The 22968-nt window shown below is 33.1% G+C and overlaps 1 protein-coding gene across 14 annotated transcripts in view; it reads right to left on the bottom strand.

The window, feature by feature from the left end:
* GRIA4 (glutamate ionotropic receptor AMPA type subunit 4) overlaps window positions 1-22968 on the bottom strand; it is a 373574-nt gene that overhangs the window by 50541 nt on the left and 300065 nt on the right. For 12 of the 14 annotated variants that reach the window (XR_007719405.1, XR_007719406.1, XM_050758797.1 and 9 more), the window contains 4 exons: window positions 22037-22147; window positions 13707-13913; window positions 7860-8230; window positions 5720-5918 (listed from right to left, as the gene is read on the bottom strand). Coding sequence is in view for 12 of the 14 variants with exons in the window: in XM_050758797.1 (XP_050614754.1) it covers window positions 5720-5918; window positions 7860-8230; window positions 13707-13913; window positions 22037-22147 (888 nt within the window). In the remaining 2 variants the exon portion in view is untranslated. Of the gene's footprint in view, window positions 1-5719; window positions 5919-7859; window positions 8231-13706; window positions 13914-19500; window positions 20737-22036; window positions 22148-22968 lie in introns of those variants that run through there. The other 2 variants (XM_050758806.1, XM_050758807.1) reach the window with 1 other exon arrangement.

Below are 22968 nucleotides of genomic sequence, written 5' to 3'. Positions count from 1 at the left end.
GAGTTGGTCATTCTAATCCTCTTGACTCCAGCCAAGAAACTTATTTATATTTGTAAATTACTTCTGTCTACTTGAGCTCTATCTATTAATACGTTACTCTCACTACTTAATTTACCCAAGTCCTTTTTCTTGTTATCTACATTTGCATTAAATTTTTCATTCACACATACATTTTTAATGTGACAATATATCTAAGTGAACTCAAATGTCTCCAAAAGATATGTTTAATAAGATAGAAAAGCCTTGGCCAGGTGCTGTGGTTCAGACTGTAATCCCAGCATTTTGGGAGCTTGAGGCAGGTGGATCACCTGATCATAAAGTTCAATATGTGAGATGAGGAGTTCAAGACCAGCCTGGCCAACGTGGTGAAACCCTGTGTCTACTAAAAATACAAAAATTAGCTCGGCGTGGCAGCACATGCCTGTAGTCCCAGCTACTAACAGGGCTGATGCACGAGAATTGCTCAGACCTGGGAGGCAGAGGTTGCAGTGAGCCTCCATCTGGAAAAAAAAAAAAAAAAAAAAAAAAAGCCTGAATCTTGTCTGGTGCAACTGCATTTGTTTTCAATAACAAGGGGCTGCAATTTTGTATCTGAATCCAAAAAAAAGAAAAAATGAAGACCTTATTCACACTTATGTCTTTGTGTGAGGCTCAATGCTGAGTAGTGTGTACATTTATTTACATTGAGCTTCGTTTACCAAAATGTAGAATTCAACAAGAGGCAGTTCTTTACTAATCAACATATAACTTCAATACCTGGGCAAAGACAAATTATTCAGGCAGACAAAGAAAGAAATGAATAAAAGTGTGATTCAAATTTTTGATTTCATAAGTTCAGAAATAAGTAATCAATAAACCTAACTAATAAACCACACAATCACTGATTTGTATACTTGAACACCAAAGAAAAAGATATTTTATGGTAACTATATTCATTTTTTTTTGAGGGGACAGATGGAGTCTCGCTCTGTCATCCAGGCTGGAGTGCAGTGGCGTGATCTTGGCTCACTGCAACCTCTGCCTCCCAGGTTCAAGCAATTCTCCTGTCTCAGTCTCCCAAGTACCTGTGATTACAGGCACCCACCACCACACCCAGCTAATTTTTGTATTTTTTAGTAGAGACAGGGTTTCACCATGTTGACTAGGCTGGTCTCGAACTCCTGAGCTCAGGTAATCCACCGCCTTGGCCTCCCAAAGTGCTAGGATTACAGGCATGAGCCATCGCACCTAGCCGGTAACTTATATCCAAATGTTGATAAATATCAAGGTGGGAAATTGACATCTTTTAGTATTTTTTGTAATGTTTTTATGCTATTAACACTTGAAAAAATATCTCATGATATAAAGATTGGGGTGTGTGTGTGTGTGTGTGTGTGTGTGTGTGTGTGTGTGTGTATTTAGGCAATGACAAATTACTTCTGGCAACAGAATCCTCATATTAGAAAACTGCAATGATTCTATGTCCTTCCAGGACAGATGAGTACTTGGATTCCAAACCCTCAAGTATAGAATCCACTAGGAATGCCATGTTGCCATGCTTCATTCATCCCATCTCTAAAAATAGAGTTCTGTTCCAGAGAACAAACTCTTCCATTTTACAAGTTCTGAAAAATATTACCTCTCTGAATCACTTGATACAGATTGTCCCTCAATATCTATATTGATAATTTTAATTTTTAGAGAACTTCTGGTAAACTTCCTTTAAACACATAACTACTTTTTAAATATATTTAAATCTTGACTTGAGAGTTTCACCCAAAAAGGTATAGAGCTTCACATACATTGTATACTTTACTATGTACACTACATTGAAAACAGAAGAAATAAAATCAGTGTGAATATTGCTTTAATTGAACTATTTTATGGAATTAAGAATATGAAAAACATGCTAATTACTTGGCAATTTTCCAGTTACAAATAAGTAGCTTATTAAAAGAATAGGACAGTTAAACAAAACTAAGATAGCAAAATGAAAAACGTGTATTTTTAGGATTTGGTATTTGTAGAGATCACTTGACTATAGAATGCAGCATAGTATTAAAGCAAATAAATCTTTTTAAAAAGAATACAGTACCTTTTGGTCATTGATATTTTTAATAGTCCATTTCTATATATTAATATGTGGAAAATTACTGCTGCATTTGTTTGAATACATTGAATTATGTATGCCTTAAGTGCAAAATAAGTTGAACTAATCTCTTTAAAATCTGGAAGAAAGAGTAATCCACAGAGTAGCTATGCTAAATATAAGAGGGTGTAGGTACAATAAAAATGAAAAAATATAGATAAAATGGAAAGATAAAAGCAAGTTTTTGAAAAAAGAAATTAGCCTGGTTTGTCACCACGCTTATGTTTAGAAAATCTGATTCTGATAAGATCATATACATAGGACAAAGGGACGAGGGGGAATCGAGAGGCGTTAGGACTGGAAGTAATATCCCTGTGCCTTATCTGTGACTGCAAGAGAGTGATTGCTAAGGAGGGAGGGCAAGCAAATATTTATAAATTTGATGAGACAGGCTAAAATGAAGAAAATTTCTGCAGATCCAGCAAGCTCAGTAGGTCTCTGTATCAAGTGTCATTGTATCAGGTACAATGAGAAAGGAACATTTAAGTCCCTAAAAGCTTCAACTGTAGTGTATGTTTAAAGACTGGGGTGTGGGAAATGAAAAGATAGAAGTCATTATTTTTGAAATTAGAAAATTAATATCAGATCGATTTATTTCATCTTTATTGTGAAACTCAAAGCATGGGGAACTATCTGATCTAAAGCACTGCTTTATTGCTTAAAACAATTCTTGTAATTTAAAAAATGTGCTATCCTTTTAATTGTCCCTAAATTAAGTATCCCACCATTTCTGCTTCTAATAGAAACTATGTACAAATGTCATGTATTATAGTTAATGTTTACATTGCTATCTATCTGGTGAATTTTTTCCCCCTTCTAGTAGCTTACTTGGCAAGACTGATGTTCTAGTGAGAGCTCATCAATGCATTATTTGGTAATATTATAAACCCTGAGATAGTAATGCACATCATTTATGCATTCACGATTTCACTGATGACTGAGACAGGCACAGGATAAAACTGCATTGAAATGAAAATCACTGTGTTTAAGTCAGGTGTGTAGTAATGTGAAAGTACCAAAACAGCAAGGCTGGCATTAAGTGACAAGTACAGACTCTTTAAATGCCTCTATGTTTAGGCTTACCATGGCACACAAAACATGAAGCATATAAAGTCTCATAATGGGGCAAAACCAAGGCAACAGTTGAATTCAGATGTAGTTTTCCCCTGTGGCTTAATTCTTTTTTCAGTTGATTATAACTGCTACATTTTTCTGAAGCACTGAGTATAGGTCATTGCCTGAGGCAGCCTAGTGGAGCTGATAGATGTACCATTAATGTGTTCCTATGAGAAAATGATTTTGACAGGTACAAAAATACACTTCACGTTCTGGTTTCCTCAGCCCATCAGACAAATGGTTTATTTAAACCAGGTCAACATGTATGGGAGAGGAGGGAGGCAAACAGGGTAAGAAATGAATGAAATTTTTATCAAAGAACCCAAATTTATGCTTTCCTAAAAGCGTGCTGCCAGGGGAAATTATTTTCTTGTCCCATTAGAGTTCCGAATGTTCTGCAACAATAGATACCTATATTATAAAAATCTTCCAATTTAAAAACTGAAGTTGGATTGGAGAGAAAGGAAACAAGGAATGGTGCTTGCACAGTTTGTATGGAAGACTCTATAAATCTAGGAAGCAGGTTTCCTCATTCTTATATTTCTCTTAATATATTCTCTTATCTACCTCACCAGTTCTTTGAATTTAAGCATTTTTAACTTTATAAAGATTAGAAATGAACATTTTCAGTGTGCTTAATGCTAAAGAGATTTACAGTGAGTTACGTTTGAAATATTTTCAGGGAATCAGTATAGCATTTCTTCTTCCCTTTATCACTCAAGGCAGAATGATGAGCCTGCAAATAATGTCTTTATTTAAATGACAGTCATCAATTTTCAGTAAAGTGCAAATGATAGCACAAACTTGTATTTTATTTTGATGCATATACATAGTGATTTTTAGGCGAAATCATTAAATTTTACCTGCTTACTTATGGATGGGAGCAGTTATAAACTGACAGCACGGTACTGAAATTATGCTAAAATACATTAGAGTAGTAATGTTTCTATTATTAAGCTGTAGAAATAGGGATGTGCTAGGTAAATTTAAAAAAGTTTGTTTAATTAGCTTTATCCATAGATTATTGTTAATCAAATCTACTGTCATGAATATTACTTACAGTTTTAAGAAAATCTGTAAGTGTTTTGTAATTAACTTATACATTTTAGATTATATATAATAATACTCCAAATTGTTGACAAGTACATTGTTCATTGTCTGGTTTCTTTTCTAAACAATGCCCAAGGATGGGTTTGAGTTTTTGAGTGATTTGCTCTTGCTATGATATTATGTAAACATCTAAAGTATATTAGGATACTATAATCAATTTTCTTTAAAAAGGATAAATATCTTACAGAAATTCAAGTATACAAAAGTTAAAGCTGGCCTAAGGAGTAGCACATTTTGTTGTTTATAATTATTAAGCCGAATTGAGTGAGAAGATTATAAATAAATACATTTAAAATGGAAATGTAATCTCTCAAGTCCTGTATGTAGGCACAAAGAACTATTATTACTTTCACACAAAAGCTTAGAAAGTAATAAAATGTATGTTCTGTCTTCTATGCTATTACATATTCTAGTGTTTAAACAATTGACACAAATATAAAAAGTGTTCGTTTTCACCTAGTTCAATATTCATAAAAAAGTCACTCTGGCAACTTTTTAATTTTGGGGTTTTGAAGTCACAAAATGCATGCCTATCTGTTATCAGACATTACCAAGCATATAGCTGTGGATTTAAAATGAGTAGAAAAAGGATTTTTTGATAAAAAGAATTCATCCCCATAATGGAACAAACACTAAAAAAACCTAAAAGAAAACCTCTATTGTTCTGATGGAAGGTCAAAGGGACATACAATGCAATTACATCCATATATATAATGCAATTATACAGGTATCCATATATGTAATGCAGTTATATCAATTGGAAAATTTTTATCTGCAAAGCAGAGAAATCAGCACAAACTAAATGCCATACAATGTCCTAGAGAGGTGCCTAGAATGGAAAAGTTCTTGCTGTTATTACCTTGTGAGAAAGCAAATATGTTGCTGTGAAGTTCATTGTTACAGAATAGATTATAGAATAATATAACTCATATAAGTAGTATAATCTGCAATTAAGGTTTTGTGTTTCAAATGCAGCAAGTTGAATGTATTCTTCAAAAGTCAAGTTTTCATTTTTATGCTATCAGCTCAAAATCATACATAAATCCAGTCTTACCAGATCCAATATTATCATAGCATTATCAACATTGGAATGTTTTGGATAAATTATGTTATAAAATTGTTTTAATTACCTTTTCATTGTTACTACTCCCTAGAGAATGTTCCTCTTGCAATATGACTAAGTCAATTAAATTCTGCAAATTAAAGTGATTATAAAATCCAGTTAGAAGTACTAGCCTTAAACGTAGCTATTACCATTGTGTTTGTAAACCTTATAATAGCTAAAGCCCATGATATAATTGTTGTAAAAATTGCCTGAATTTCAAAATGATAAACATTTCATTGTTAGTTGTTCCCTTAACTTACTCTGAAGAATTCTTTTGTTGACCCTGAATCCAGTGTTCCATAGGCAATTTCTGTTTGTTTGGCTAGGTCTTCTGCACTTTCTATGGGAGAGACCATTCGCTCAACCGTCAGGAAAGCAGCGAGGTTAGCAGTGTAAGATGATATAATGATGAGTGTAAAGAACCACCAAACACCTCCAACAATTCGACCTGAGAGGGATCTAAACATGGATAAAATAATGCACATTTTCCTTTCTCTAACCAACATAGAGAAAGAAAAGAAATACCATCAATTCACCATGCACATTTAAAAATCATGATTGCAAGTATTGTTTTATTTTCTGAGAGTCTACTCAAGAATGATTCTAGATTTCTGTATAATCTGATATCTTCTATGGTGTATTTAATATATAAATGCCACTGAAAATATGACAACCATTTCCTTTTTATTGTTTAAAGAATATGGTAGAAATGTAAAACTTAATAGCTTTTCTTCAGCTGTGTAAGGGGAATACTTAGTTGAATTCATTAATAATCTCCTGCCCTCATTTCTTAGCATCTCTGAAATTAGGATGCAGCCTATGGTTGATGAGATAAAATATAGTAAGTATCATGGTTTAATTGGCAGCATTATTTCTCTCTTTGTGGTACATAGAGTAGCAATACATATGAACAGTGACTGGGGTCTTAGATTTGATGCAAGTTGGTAGGTACCTTTCTGAGACAAAAGGAGAGAACTTGTTTTTACCTTCAGTCAGAGCCCTGCCAGGATGATGGAACTTAGGCCAAGGTGAGATGAGGGTCTAGAATTGGTCTTGAAGTGACCATAGTTGAGGATTTTTTGTTTGTTTGCTTGATAGTCTACTCCTGAGCTAAGTGGAGGTTGAACCATGTCTCAAAGCATCTTTACACACTGATATATGATTTTCTCTCTTCACTCTTTCTCTGGTATCAAGGATGTGTGGGTAAGTATGAGTGCAGAGCAAATGTGAGAAGGGGGTGAGTAAAAAAATTCAGAGAATGTTCATCATTGAACTCACTTATCGTAACCATCAAACTACTTAAAATTCCTGTGGCAAATTGTTGTAAAACATTTGTTTGAAAACTTGAAGAATGATTTCATATATTTCATGGCATTTACAAAGCTAAAATACTCCCTTATTATAACACTTGTGATTATAAAAGAGACACCTATTGGGTTTAACTTAATATTTGCTTACTCCTGGCTTTTAAAAACCATTACTTGATTTACTTTGATTTCTGTTTAGTTCTTTAATTGAAAGTTTTCGAGTCAGATTCCTATGTTACTGGAATTTAGGCATATTTATAATTTTCCTAGGTCTTAAGAAACACAAATTGCATTGTGCCCCAAATGTCTCTTTTTTGAGAAAGCATACATTTCTAAAAAGGAAGAAATCTATATATTTGTGATGCTAATATATAGTCAACAATTAAAGCAAGTACTTTTCACACCTTCAGCTACTTTATGAGAAAAATAAGGTATTTTTTCTTGCAAAAGAAGGTTGCATTTTTGGTGAATATAATGGTTAAATTATATCTTATTGGTATTCAAAGGAAGGGAGCCATGACTCCACAGATAGTGAAAAACATTCCATAAAACTAGCATAGTGTTTGCATGGTTGGCTTCTTGCCTATTGCTTAGCTGATTTATTCATTGCTATATAAAACAATGTATATCTGGTACCTACTATGTTGACTCAGGTTCCAGGTATCTCCCTTAAGCTATGTGAGATGAGAATTAAGTCCAACATTAATTTCTGAAAATGAGCAACAACAACAATAAATTGCAATAATAGCAAAAGTGTTTGTTTTTTAAAAGGAAACAAAGTGGAAATGAATTCCTATTCTACAATTTAGGTTTCAGTTTCCATTTGTCAAACTAGTGAATGAAATATTAATACTAAATGATTTTTGAGAGTTCTGATAGATTGCATAGTTTCTTTGCTATTGAGAAAGTTAATGTTTATGATATGTCCACATTTTGTGCTAATTTGGAAGAAACTGCTATTTGGGAATTGCAAGTCTTTCCTGTGTTTCAAATAGTCCTCTGTCTTCAGGAAAAGAACATGTGGAGAGATAATTTGCACAACATTTAGAATTACTGGGAAATTGGTGAAGAACTTAAGAGATTTGAAACTAACCTGGGTGAAATGTCACATCCTTGCTGCATAAAAGCACCCAGGGAAAACCAGAGGCTGTTAAAGATGCCAAACTCATTGGGAGGCTGGTCGCTGGGTCCTTCCTTTCCATCCTCTGGCTCTTCTGTGTGCCACTCATATGGACTAAATCTACTAACTAGGAATAAGACCACGCTGACACCAATGTAGGCAAAGACTATGCACATCCAAATCTCATAGGCCAGAGGATCCAAGAAGGAAAACACTCCTGGTTTGGATTTCTGAGGCTTTTTGATCATGATAGATATGCCCAAACTCATGAAGGGTTTAGAAAAGTCAATGACCTCCTCTCGTACCAAAGTGATTGTCAGAGGGGCAATAGCAATCTCTGCTTTCTATAAGAGAAAAAACACATGGAGACACATAGGTTAATGAATTTCATGAAGCAATTAGCATTGGAATGATCCATTTAAAGCTAACCAGTCATGCATTTATTCTACATTTATTTTTGGAGTGCCAAAAATGAATAAGACTAGTGATAGATACGAAAATGAATAGAAATTTTTTCATAAGATATTACTTAAGTTGCACAAAACATTTTTATAGGTTCCAGTAATTAGATAAAAGGAAAGAAAATAGAAAAAGAGTGGATAAGCAAAAATAAGTTGAACTCAAATTACTGTATTAGTCTTTAAGGATCTGGGACACTGCAGAGGAGACTTGACAATCTTTCCATATGGCTGAATTTGTGAATTTCCTGGCCAGGAACGCTGCTATGTTGCAGCCTTTTCTGTTTCATTTGGAGCATTGCCACTGATTCATTACTTGGCCATCCCTTAATATTATGACTTGCAAATTTCAAACAGTCTTTTCTTTTTTATGCCTTTCCAGCTATGAGAAAACAGATCATAAAGCCTGTGCTTGTATGATAAAAGAAAATGCGTTGTTTGATGATATTTTCCAATTCAGCACACACACACAAATCTGGAAATTGGCATTTATTTCTTGCTATTCACATATTTTGATTTCTCCACCTTCATTAAAAAAAAAGATTTTGAAAAACAGTAGATTCATTTCTCAGATATTATAATCATAAGGCACTAGCCTCCATTTTCAGAGTTCTGTGATTTTGAGCAATTTTTCTGAGCTTGTTTCTATAGCTGTAAAATGAGGATACTTTTTCCCTGTTTACCTCATAATGTTATTGTGATTATTTATTGGAAGCCTTAATAAGGTAATAGTGAGCATTTATTAAGGGATTCTGTGGCCGAAGCTGATCTGATGCTGATTTAAATATTTTGAAGAGCTTCTCTTTTAGTCCTCATAAGAATCGTATACTTATCATTGTCTAGATGATGAAACTGAGATTCAGAGAAGGGAGATTCACACATCATGGCAGCTCTGGGATTTGAGCCTGGGCTGCTTCTGTTAGATCACCACCACCTCTAAAATCAAGTGAAATAGTGTGTAGAGTGTAAATCTCCCCACCTCTAAAATCACCTGGAATCAAGTGTAGTGCAAAAACTAAACTATCACATGATCTACAAATAAAAGGGAGTTTTGATAATTTATTTTAAAAGGAATATACTTGACGTTAAAATGGAACCAGAAACATGCTCAGACATACAAATTCTTACATAGAGGCTGCCACTCTTACAATGACTCTTACATATCCTCGGACTCCTGGTTCTATACAGTGGCCAAGGGCTTGATACAAGGGCAACTGCGGGGTAAGAATGGGGAAGGTACGTTTTAGTCACGTCTCCTTGGGTGACTGAGAATTGACCACATATGCCTTTAAGAGGGAATAAACTTTGTTCACATCATAAAAGCCCATATATACAAGACTCAGACCATTGCTGGAAGGTTATTACTTTCCCCATAGCTATCATTATGTGTATAATTTTTGTTGCATAAGTAATATGTGAACTAGCTTTAGAAAAATCAGTATATTTTAATGATTTTATTAGTATGACCCAGCCTATTAGGAAACGTTATCTTTATTCCCATCACCTACTCTTGTTTTTTCTTTCTATATACTCTGAAAGACTTTGTTCTATGGAGAGTATTTTTAATTTCTTTTAAAAAGGAATAATGTAGAACATTACATCTTACAACTCTGTTTCTCTTCTCAAATAATATAATGAACACTTTTCCATTTCAGTATACAAGTTAAAAGTAAGTTTTAATGATTGCAAATGCTTTATTGGAAAAATATCAAAATGTACTCAATCATTTTTTAAGTTTGAGGGATATTCATATTGTTTCCAGTTTTATAAAATTTAAAACAGTGAAGCTATGCAACATCTTTGAGGACAAATCCTAACACATGTTTTAATTATTTAAGATAAATTTGTAGAAATGAAATGGCCCGTCTAAACAGTAATAATCTTTTTAATGCTTATAATGTGCTGTGCCCAGCTTTTCTCCAGAAATATTATGCAAATTTCTACTGTCTCCAGCACTATGTAAAGGCATGCTCAGTCTTAAACCTCAGAAAAGACCTGTTTATCTTTACTTGTCTTCCCCAGTTATCTGGAAGGAAATTAGATCTCCTTGTACTAATTTGAATTTGTTATTATAAAACAAATAGCTACTTGTTCTTTTATGTATTACTATCATAATCTGCCCCCACTTTTCCATATTGAGTATTCATTTTTTTTAACTTCCTAAATTGTGAGCACTTTAAAATATATTTAAAATGTTCACTTTTATTTCCCATATGTGTTGCAATTTTTTTCCCTAATGATCAATTGTTTTGTTTCCGTAACTTAATTCCAGGTCTTTTCTTGCAATACATAGGTTTTAAATTTTGTCGTAGCCATATAAAATTATTTTTTGTGTGTTTTCAGCCTTTGGTTTCATGTTTTAGAAAAATCATTTTCCTATCAATATTATGTATTTTTTTCTAGTATCTGTAATTCTCCTATCACTTTTTGGTATCTTCGATGATGAAGTGTTAGAAAATTGTTAATTTTCCAAGTTGTCATCCTCCTTTACCAATAGGAATAAATAAATAACACATCTTTTCACTTACTTGAAATGCCTCCTTTCACATACTACATTGTTCTGTGAGGTATGTTCTGAAATTTTTAATTTATATAAGTTCCCACTAGTGAGGGAAGAAGCCTTAAAAAGACACATAAAGAGAAATACAGGTGTTTTCTGAACAGAAAACTAAGTGCCATAAAAAGTGAACATCGGATGAAGGTGGTGACATCCATGTCCAATGAGGGACACTTTCAAAAAGTTAGAGATATGTGAGAGTCTAGAAAGAGACTAGTAGAGATAGGTTACACATGGGCTTCCTCTGCCAACATCGGGGATGTTGCATGTGCATTGTTTCATGACCTCTCAGTAATTTCCAAATTTGAGCGTGTAAAATGTCTCCCACAGGTAATTCTGCTGCTAGTGGAATGTGCTTTGAGAATTATTCCCTTGGATTAACACGCGCGCGCGCACACACACACACACACACACACACACACACACACCCCAAGTGTGGTAGAGGCCAAGGAGATGACCCTGAAGCAGCACACTGCAGGAAATCAGGGTGAACTTGCTTTACTGCACAGGCATGGTAGCAAAAAGGACCTGAGTGTGAGAGAGGTTCTGGATTTCTGGGTCTCACACATGGTGTGTTGGATAACATGTAAATGCTTCACAGACAATCGGTTCATTACAGTTATAGCAACAAAGTTTGCAAGGAGTAAAGTAAAAAAATATAATGAATCCAAATTTAATAATTTTGCAAAGTTAATCATTTAGACATATTAGGCTTTGTTCTATAGAAGAGAATGGATTTAGTTTTAGTAGGGTCCTGGGAACCAGGCACTCATGTATGTGTTAGCAGTAGGAAACACAAACAAACAAACAAACAAAAAAAAGTTGAGAAACAAGTATAGACTTTGCAGACACCAAAATGGAAAGTACCTAGACTGTGGAATGTGTAAGAGACCCGGAAGAAGATTCCTTTTGGGAAAAGAGTGGACAACTCAAGCATCAGAGATTGGAGTCTTTAACCACTTGCAGACTGGCTGAGGAATGAATATGAATATGATATTAATAGCCATTATGTTATCTTTTGTCTCTTTGAGAACTACATAACTTTGGGACTTTTTGTTATTGTGACATGTATAGGACTGACATAACTTTTCTATGAATTATGCTACTCCCTTCATATCCTTTGTTTTCATTATTTAAACAATTTGCCCTGAATGAAATGTGGTCAGAACACTTGTAAAAGAGTGAGTCTGGGTTTCCCAGTGGGTAGGGACTCCAGAGAAGAGATGTATGACAAGTGCCCCAGAAAGTAACTCACGTCAGTTATGCTGTTCATAACTAACTGGTAATCCAAGTATGATTTTTTGAGATGAAATATGCAAGAGTATTTTCTAAAGGGAATGAATTACAGTAGTTCTAACAACTTCAATAATATTAACATCTAAGTTATGCTTACTGTATCAAAAGTTTAAAATATTAACCAAAAAACAAATGCTTTAGAAACCCTTTTCTTTGAAATTTAAAGCTCAATATGAAACAGTCAATGAACTCTGTGGTAAAATACATTTTGCTATTTTTTTAAACTCCTTTTTTTTTTTTTCTCATTTAGGGTCACCTAAGCAGTCAGCAATTCTTTCCTATGGATATAAAACTAACCAGGTGCTTCATAATGTCAAACAATTTCCTCATTCTGCAGAGGTTTTAGTTACTTTACTCTACTGTGCAAATAATGTTCATTGCTTCATGGTCTAAAAGGCAAGATGCAGAATCATGAAACTCTTGAATTGCAGTTCTGGCTTGGAAAGCGAGTCCTTCCTAGGACTTCAGTTATGTTCTAAATCTTTCTATCTTTATTGTTTTCTGAAGAAGGATGATTCTGTGTAATTCTCCATTTCAAAGTGGTCTTGTGAGGATTAATCAGACTACATTTTGAAGGTGAAATATAAGTTGGCTTTTAGGAAATTTCATATTACATTTCAAGTATATGTTATTTTAATGGTTACTTGATGAATAGAGTTTCCTACGAGCTACAGATTTGGTTTCTGGACTTCTGAAATATTATGCTATCACTAGCATGTGATAATTGCCAGTTTGATTTTGACATTTTGCAGTGGTAGCTGAAGACATTGATCTTGATATTGCTCTGATTCAGGCAGGAACATTTATGCTGTATTTGCCCTCAGCTATGAATATGTACCCTCAATATCAAGTACACTCAAGGGAGGAGCACAACATGCTTTCATGTGAGGTCTACTTTGGAATAAATTCTAGCTTTTGTGTTTTGCTATGTATACTAGTATAAAAAATGACGGCACTGCATAAAGTTTAAATTTACTGTGTTCAGCAGAAGTGTAAGAATCTGACATTATTGATGAATATTTAATAGAGGATAAAGTAATATAGTGATTGCCTCACCAATTACTTAAAAGATATCTATGAGTAATTACAAACAATGGAGGTATAAATAACTATCTAAAATAATGACCATCTTTATATGGTTGAAGGAAACCTGTTCCTACAGTTATCAAGTACAAGATTACTATTATATTTGTTTTGTAGTTCTATACACGGCAGCATCAAACTTAAAAGAACAGTCACTCCAGATCCTGAAGTCATTTAAAAAAACTAGGACTGCATATTCTGAATTTTTATCTTCTTTCTAATTTTGATCTTATCAAGTGTCAGTTTTTCTCATTGTTTGTGGATTGCATTATTAATAAAATAAAGAAAGATTTGAACACTGATTATGCTTCTTGGAATGTAGCTGCAAATTAAACAGTAATAGACGTTTAAAAATTGTTATGTGCCCAAGGGAAAAGAAGTTTCAGGTATATGTAAGTAAATTCTTCAATAAGTTGATTTGCTTACCCCATAAACAAGTTCTCCTACCATCCCATTCCAGATTTTTGTGTCTGCATCCCTTGCTCCATATTTTCCATCAGGGACAATGGCAATTTTATACTTGATACCAATATGTTTTGCAATTTCAGATGCCAAATCTACACAGTATCCTTCATACTTGTCATTTCCTTCAAACATTTCATGATTTTTCTTGTACATAACATATGGGGATTCCTATAATGAGAGAAGTAGAACTGTAAAGGAGAAATTATAAAACATTTGAAAAACCTTATGTAAATTTCCAATTTCAGAATTTGACAAAAGATTGTATTTAGTATTGGCATACATACTGATTTTGTGTAGCTAGAAATCAATAATAAAACAGATGAATATGTAAGTATGGGTAGCAGAGATTAAATTGCTTTGCATTGGATGCTAAAATGGAAATCTTTAAATTTCCATTGGAGTAAGTATTAAAAACCTAGCACTATGACTGTGATGGGAGAAGTATCAGTTACTAATTATCTAGAGAAGCATAAATTATCTTCTTTGGCAATGAAATGAGTATTTCTAAAATATTTCATGAAATTAAAGACTATTCATTAGTCAGCTTCACCTAATAAAAGACTAATTCAAGGTCACAGGTTTCCATAGTCTGCATATTATTTAGCCACATTCAACTGTGACTTCCTTTAAGAAAAAGGTTACATCATTTTTCTTTGATCTCTAGTGTTTAGCAAGATGACTTTCTCAGAGCAGGCACTTGGTACACTATCATTCAAAGAAAAAATGAATTAATAGTTAAAAATTCTTAAATAGTTATTTGCATTAAATCTGCTTTCCTAATGTCCAGTATTTTGGCTTTAAATATAGTTTGTGCTTCATGAACTTTAGTTATATTGTAAAACATTTCGCTAGTGATGCTGATAATTTTCCTCCAATTGTAATGAGCATACACTTGAGGTGATATTCCCATTTAGTTTTCTAAGCAAGTGAGACAGAAAATTTGATGAATAATTATGATAGAAATCCTGATAAAATGAAAAAGGTTATCAGTGGCTGATAATTACTACAGTTTTCAGTTAAACACACATACACACACACACACACAACACACACCCTTAAACCAAACCATTAAAAGACATGCACTGAAGAGACATTTTAGCAAAAAGCACTTGATTTTGTAAGTGGCACCTAAAGCCACCAAACAAAGATAGACCTGCTGAACACATAATATTGAGAGAGTCCCTGGTCACATCTGAGTTTTCCCAGTCATTTGCAGTCAAGGAGTGGCCACCTTTGGCTACATTATTGAGATCATGTATTCATATTTTATAGAATTGTACTGTAACATTTATTTGGTAATCTCTCATAAAAGTCTTTTCTTTTTCCCCAGAAAATTCATAATTGGGGAAGTTGAATTTGCTCTTAAAATTCTAGAATAGAAGGCAAGTTGCTTTGGATGAATAACACGGCAACCTACACTAATTCTGATATTGTTTTTAAGTACTTCATAAATGTAGAACCTCTGTTAAAAATTTAATAAAACATGTGAATTATAGGACATTTTATTTTCTCATAGAGAGGCCTTAAATAATTCTACAGTGGGCAGTTGTCCAGGATTGGTCCTTCTACTGTGTTCTTAAATCCTGCCTTAGGTTGGCACGGTCAAATGACCCAGAAGCCTCCAACTTTTTTGAATTTGATGAATATTCTAACTCTGGAATTGGGTAGAAAGTTCTTCCACACATAAAATTAAGGCAACCAATTGTCTCTTCTTTAGATAGATGAAAATTATGCAGTAGCTTATGGAAAACATTGTGAAAATGTAAAGAGTTTAGCAAACTATAAATGTGGTTATAAAGTTGGTGAATTGTTGCAAAGTATTATTATTTTCTAAAATATGCTATAGAATATTAATAGTCATTAGGAGCTAATTCTTACATTTTCTCTCTTTTTTTTTTTTTTTACAATAACCATTTTAAAATATGGAAGAGTATTTAGAAAAAAGCAAGAGCCACATATTTGTAAAATGCTTCAATTCAGATTGAAATGGTTGTACAACTATCATCTATAAGTGTAACAAGTTTAAGAGTTTTTCGAAAGGGGTATAGCTAAGGCTCCATTTGGTACTACGGTTGAAGGTCAATTCACAAGTGTCTGCAATATTTGAACACATGAATTTTTGTACTCAAATACATATATTACTGTATTAGCTTGTGTGTGCAAGTTTCTCTAGCTAGTATTTATAATCTAATTTGCTAAATGCCTACTACATTATATAATGAACAATTTACTTCAATAAAAGCTACATATTTGTTATTTAATCAAACATTTATTAAGCAGCTACTGTGTGCCAGGCAGTTTCCTGGGTGATAGGGACACAAAAATAAGTAAAGTATGCCCCTTGTTCTCTTGTAATGAAAGTCACTGTTTTTTTTTTTTTTTTTTTTTTTAATAATGGCAAAGGAGTATAAGGTGTGGGGAACAATAATAAAATATAGTAGTGAAAAACAATGGTAGCTCTTACTTATTTAGTGCTTACTATGTATTGGGCCCAATGTAAAGTTCTTCATGTCTTTTCATTTACTTTTGACACTGGCACATTGAGGTAGGCATTTCCCACTTTGCAGATGGGACAGTGAAGACTCAGGGAGGTTAAGCCAGTTGTTCAATTTCACAGAGCTAACAAGTGAAAGAGGTGGGAGCTGATCCTATATTTTGATATTTTGTTTTGTTTTTGTTTCTGAGAGACAGTCTAGCTGTGCTCTGTTGCCCAGACCAGAGTATAGTAGTGCGATCTCAGTTCACTGCAACCTCTACCTCCTAGGTTCAAGCGATTCTCTTGCCTCAGCCTCCCAAGTAGCTGGGATTACAGGTGTACACCACCACTCCCGGTTAATTCTTATATTTTTAGTAGAGATGGAATTTCACCATGTTGGCCAGACTGGTCTTGAACTCCTGGCCTCAAGTGATCCACTAGCCTTAGCCTTCCAAACAGCTGGGATTACAGGTATGAGCCACTGTGCTTAGCCAATTTTGAAATATCTGGAAATTTTTGAAACTATTGCATTTATCTAAATATGTGCAATTAATTGAGATTCCATATGACTTAATGAAATATCTGGAAAATTTTGAAGCACTTATTGCATTTATCAAAATATGTGCCATTAATTGAGATTTCATATGACTTAATGAGGGAACAAGATTAAAGAAATGCATTTCTGCATTTTTATGAAATTCATTTAATGAAATTCTTCATATGATCTTCTATGTAAACAGTGTAGATAAAAACCTTTCAATTTCTTCTCATAGTGTTTGGCATAGAGAATGCACTAAATAAATACAAAGATATCCTGGCCTATCAGTGTTTCCTAAATAGCAGTATCATTATAAAGTAATTTTATCAGAAATTCTGATTCAGATTTTCTAAAGGAAAGTAAATATTAACAAATGCTAGGTTATCTCTTCTGAAGCAGGCCCACGTCTATATGAGTAAAATATTTATTTAATGTCTTCTTTCATTTTTTCAGTTTTTTTCTTTCTTTTTTATTTTGGACAGCAGGAGTCCATCAGGTCATTGTTTTCCTGCCGAGCAAACCAACAAAGACTAGAAAAGACTTCAGCTTACTGCAGATGTTGATTAGAAATGCAGTTAGATTTTTTTGCCTATCCAGGGACATAAACAATTACTGAGATTCAAGATGAGTGATGCAGACAGCATAAGAGAAATGACATGATCGCACCCAGGGAGATGGGGAGGTCGAAGGAAGAGAACGGCTAGGCTTTCCTTGAACAATGTCGCTCATGGTTGCTCAGCTCTGCTGGTTCTTTGACTGTGTCTCATTTTGCTTTGCTTTCATGTCAAGTCCAAAAGAGTAGCAAATATTCAACATTCGCCCAACCTCTTCATTTCCTCCATGCTCAATCTGACAAGTTGTCTGCAAGTAGCTCTTCGAACACTTCATATTAGAGTTAATACAAAGTTTGGGGGCTACTAAGGGGGAAGAAAATACAAAATCTTTTCAATGTAATAAATAAATTCTGGCAAATCATTAAGGAGGATTTGTGGGGATATCTTTGTAAAACAGCCTTATGAATTCCCAAGTGTTCGATTTTGAATAAAAACGGAATGATCAGAAGGATAGAGTAACCTCTTATTTCTGTCTTATGTATATAACCTGCTATGATTATTATCAACTACTATGCTTTGCAGGACAGTAATTTCTTAAAAAGTTATTTAAAATACATTTCTTCTTAATGAACAGGAGTTTTATATTAAGATAGTTTCTCTGATGAATGGGGTTCTACATCTGCTCTGCTTTTCAGGAAAGAAGTCACTCTCTGTTTAAAGCTGCTACATTAGGGCTTACTTATGGAAGTATTTATGTAAATTAATTAAGATGATTTTTAATCAATAAAATATAATTTTCCTACCAAGGAAATTTTTTTGGATTATTTGTATTTAGCAAAAGTGGAACTATCAAAACAAAATATTAGAAAGGCTTCAAAATTTTCTAAACATCACAAATATAATTATTACAATTACTATTAAAAGTTGTTACAATAATGTGATCAGTGTCAACCAATGTTGTTTTCTATGTGGATATTTGGTTTTCTCCAAAAATCTTAATGGATGTAGATAATTTATCCCATAGATAAAATTCTTAAAAGTGAAGATTAAGATATTATTATTCAATTCAGAAAAAAATAAGTAAATCTAATGGCTGAAAAAATTTAAATGTAGCCAAAATCATTTAAAAACTAACTGATTTATAAGCTCTTCAGTGAGTGATGTGTGTGAAAGAGGAAAATTAATTTTTTTATAAGGAAGAAAATACATTTTAATTTCTGTATGCATGTGTATATATATAGTATTTTTATATAAATATGTGTGTGTATGTTATAATGCACATACATATGTATAGTGCATCTACAGAATTTTACATAGAGAAGAAAAAATATCAAGCATGTTATAAAAAGTACAAAACGTAAGCTCTGGAAAGATCATGTGTGATAAGGATAATTGCTTTTAGGTTTGTAACGTAATTCTGATACTGGAGTGAATACATTTGGTTTTATGGAAAGTTTGCTTAAAGGATTGTTATGTTCATGAGATGGTAAGAAATATCTTTGTAGTTGAGCAATGCATCATAAGCATCTCTTAACTTCGGTAGTAAAGCCTTGGGAAAAAGAGGAGCTCGTCTGAAACATCACTGTATTATCTCCCCTTTTCCAGAGAGTTCAATAGCCAAGAAAGTAGTAAGATTACAGAGGAAGACACAACCCTCCCTTCTCCCAAGATCTACTGTAAATGGCTTTTCCCTCAATTGCTGTATTTATCCAAACCACATGGAATAGATATGGCTTCTTTGGGTTATTTGCAGAAATTATTACTTTTAATACAAAAAGTTAAATCAATATGGTCACAGTCTTATAAATTTTATTGATTTTGTAAAATTTTTGTCAACAAGACTTAAAGATAAAAATGATGATATTAATTTAGTTTCTACTAGATTTTGCTGTGGTATATTCAGTATGATTATAGTCAGGTAGATTAAATTTATTATTAAAATGAAAATCACATTGAAGATATACAACACTGTTATAAGAAAAAATAACTTTCAATAGCCATAAAAAGTTAATGCTACATTATATTTAATAAAGATAGCTAATATAATTCTTAATTATGTTTCCGGTCTGCTTTCTCTGAATATACTATAAGTTTCATTGAGTGCAGGATTTTTGTCTGTGACATATCCCCAGGGCCTAGAACTGTGCCTAGTACATAGCAGACGCTCAATAAATATTTATGAGTAACTGAATTTCTCAATCAATTTTATTTAGCAATAGCATATAGTGTTACAGTATATCAACATATAAATAACAACATACACAAAGGACAGACAACTGGAAAAACAATAACACCATATCAATGTCAATCAAAATGAATTATATCCAGTGCTCACTCTCAGCCTTCTTCTATATCTAGATATAGGTATCACATATATTAAAATGTCTAGCCAATTCCATCTGTATTGGGAGTTTTCAATTGAATTTGGGGATAATTACATGCAGATGCCAACATCTTGTTTATCTACAAGGGATTTCTTTCATAATGAAGGAAGTGGAGGGATATTACAGGTCCTGGACTACCATTTTCAACAAAAGCAAATTGAAGGAACACTTTCAGAAACAGGATTCTAGTATATGTCTTTTTGAATTACTGAATGATTATGCAGTTGCAAATACCAGAGGTATTATTTATATAAAGATTACATTTTCATACAAAAAGACAGATGCTAGTATTATACTATTTTGATAGCAAAAATATTGATGACTTTACTGTCAAACAACATATAACTTTACAGAATATCCTTTATCTATATATTTCTATATATAGATATATATGGAAAACAGTTGGATTTTTTTAGTCATTTTTAGTCTTTTTTTGATAGCATGCTTCCTGGAAACTAGCCATGCTTGCAAAATTAATTCAGTATTTTGGTTTTAAGAATTATTTGTCCAGTCCCTTTAATAACAGGGATGGAAAGGAGATTCTCTATATCATACATGTAATGCACATTAAAACACTTTATTTCACACAGAACAGGCAAAATTCCAAGAGATCTTTAAAGAAAACAACTGTATATATTCAGAAAACAAGCACACAAATTCCAAGATATTTACTTATAGAAAATCTACCCTTGGAAATGGAGTGATATAATTCCATCATTTACGTACAGTGACCTCATTTCAAGATAGGGGAATTGATATGTCAGAATCGCTAAATGATTCTTTGTCAACATCTATTTCTTGAGAAAGATGAAGATTAATTCTTCTTTTGTTCTAGTATCTCAGGAAAGTCACAGAACTTAAAAAAAAATTTTTTTCTGGTAGTCCAGAGTTGGTCATCCAAGAAGAATCCCACATGAAAAATAAGCTTAAATTTACTACACTGGAGAACAAGACTTGAGCCTTAGTTAGGAATGGTCGAACAGCGTGGAACTCTTTTCTTTCTTGATCAATTTCTTAAAATAGGATTCTTCATCAGAGGCTGAAAAGAGGAGGACTGTACTGAAGTATGACTTTCCATTACTGTGTCTTTTTTAGGAAAAGAAACATACATATATATATATTGCTTTCAAGTCCCATGCAAATATTATACAATTAAGTTAGAAGGTTTACACAAAAACTCTGTTGGTTGGTTTGCATTCTAAAATCATAAACGTCTGCTGAAGGCTTGTCAGATTACATTAAATTGCTGACTGGTGATGCAACACGGTTAAAACTAAGTGCAACATATGAAGGCTTCTCTCTGGAATTTTCATGCTTTAACCTTCATATCATTTTTGGGAACAACTCAACATTACTAAAAACCTGAAACTAAAAATGACAAAAGCTAAAAACTAAATTACATAAAATACTTCCATTTATTTAGAGTAAGATTTCCATAAATAATTTAAAACTTGTTTTGCCTAAAGAGACGTGAACTGAGTATATGTAACTTTAAATGAGATAGAAAAGGTCACCAATTGTTGATCTCTTTTGACTAGCGTTGACTTTAAAGGGCACGTTTGACTTTAGAAGAGAAAAATACATAAGATATTCTATTATTTAAAAGGTAATTTCATCAGAATCTCTTTGAAAAAGCAGTCTTAAAATTTAGAGGACTTTTCACTTTGTGATGGGGCCGAATGAAGCTATCGTATTCTTCTTAAATTTTAGAATTTCAATAAACTATAATGTGTACTTCTCACTGGTCAATGAGAAAAATAATCGGTGGAAGAAAACCCTTTTCTCATTCAAAATAAAAATAAAATTAATTCCTAAATCATTTAGTTGTATAAATCATGCTCATTAAAATCTTCACAGTCACATCTTTGCTATTGTAAACAGGCAATACAATCATTATCCAATGATTAAACTACCTGAAAATTATAATTTTAAACACTATTATTATTACATTGGCTTTTTAAAAACATAGTAACAATAATAATATGTTTACTACTGGACATATTTATGTGATTGGTGGTTGACCTTTGTCATGTTCACTGTTTTGTGCTTTAGGGTCTTAGCATTTCATACATTTCCAACTAGAGTTTGACAGTCTCAATGTGTAACATCTGAGCATTTTTCCAAGAACAACAATGTGACAAAAGATAATACAAATAAAAGTACTATATGTACTCAAAGCTTAGGACGAACCTATTCAAAGCCTCAATAGGCTTTTGTGGATCAGAACACCCATGTCACCATTGCTAACAGTCAGCTTTGCCCTCCCTGCTCACCATCGCTGGGAGTTAAAATTGCCTGTGGACAAAACGGAACACCATAAAGCATAGACCAACACTTACCATAATTGTGGTTACAACCACTGTTCTGTTCTCAATAGCGGCTGTGTCATTGCCAAGAGTTGGTACATCTTGAATCAAGACTAACTTATCCATATCATTCCAGTAACCAACCTGCCAAATAGAGAACATGCTTGAAAACATATTTTAGAAGCATTTACTCTAGTTCTTCTTAGAACAATGAAGGGTATGAATAAGTAAACAAACAAAACAAAAGCCAATGGAAAAGAAAAAGTGATTGGAAGTGTTCTTACTTGCTCATAAGCCAGTTTTCCTGGTGCTAAGGATCCTGTCTTGTTACATGTTTGGAAAATTTACTGTTTACAATAGTGGAGTGGCCAAGAGATTGGGAATAGGTGATTCCAAAAGGAATATGAGCACGGAGCATTATTTTATGCAGATCCCCTCCTCTAGTGAGATAGACTGGTGCCCCCTAAATTAATTTGTGTGACTTTATCAATAAAGTTACAGGTTGTATAGTAAAGGGAATGGCCAGATTTATAAGAAGAACATGTATGGAATATTTCCTAGCAAAAGAAACCTACATATTTTTAAAGCAAAACAGGAATGGTTTTAGGTTTGATATAACCTAGCCACTAGGTAACAATCTTACCATTTTTTGAAATGCTAACTGCATCAGAGATGAATATTAATGGTCAATGCTTTTGCTTTCAAATATTACATTTAAATTTGTATTTTTTCATTTTAAATTATTATTTTTTTATTTAGAAGTCAAACACTTTTTCTTAAAAATGAATTAAGTAATTACTTAAGTACTCTGAAAGTAGTAAGCTACAATGGAATCTTAATGGAAATTTAGGATTCTTTGGTTTTTGCAGACCATTAAGCAATAATAATGGCTATTACATATTGAGTGCTTGCTCTGAGGCAGACAATGTACTCAACGCTTTTTAAAAGTATACATCTTAAAGTGA

This window comes from Macaca thibetana, chromosome 14, assembly GCF_024542745.1.
Source record: "Macaca thibetana thibetana isolate TM-01 chromosome 14, ASM2454274v1, whole genome shotgun sequence".
In the NCBI taxonomy this organism is placed as follows: domain Eukaryota; kingdom Metazoa; phylum Chordata; class Mammalia; order Primates; family Cercopithecidae; genus Macaca; species Macaca thibetana.
Note: the sequence above shows the minus strand (reverse complement) of the source record. Positions and strands in the feature narration are given on the sequence as shown.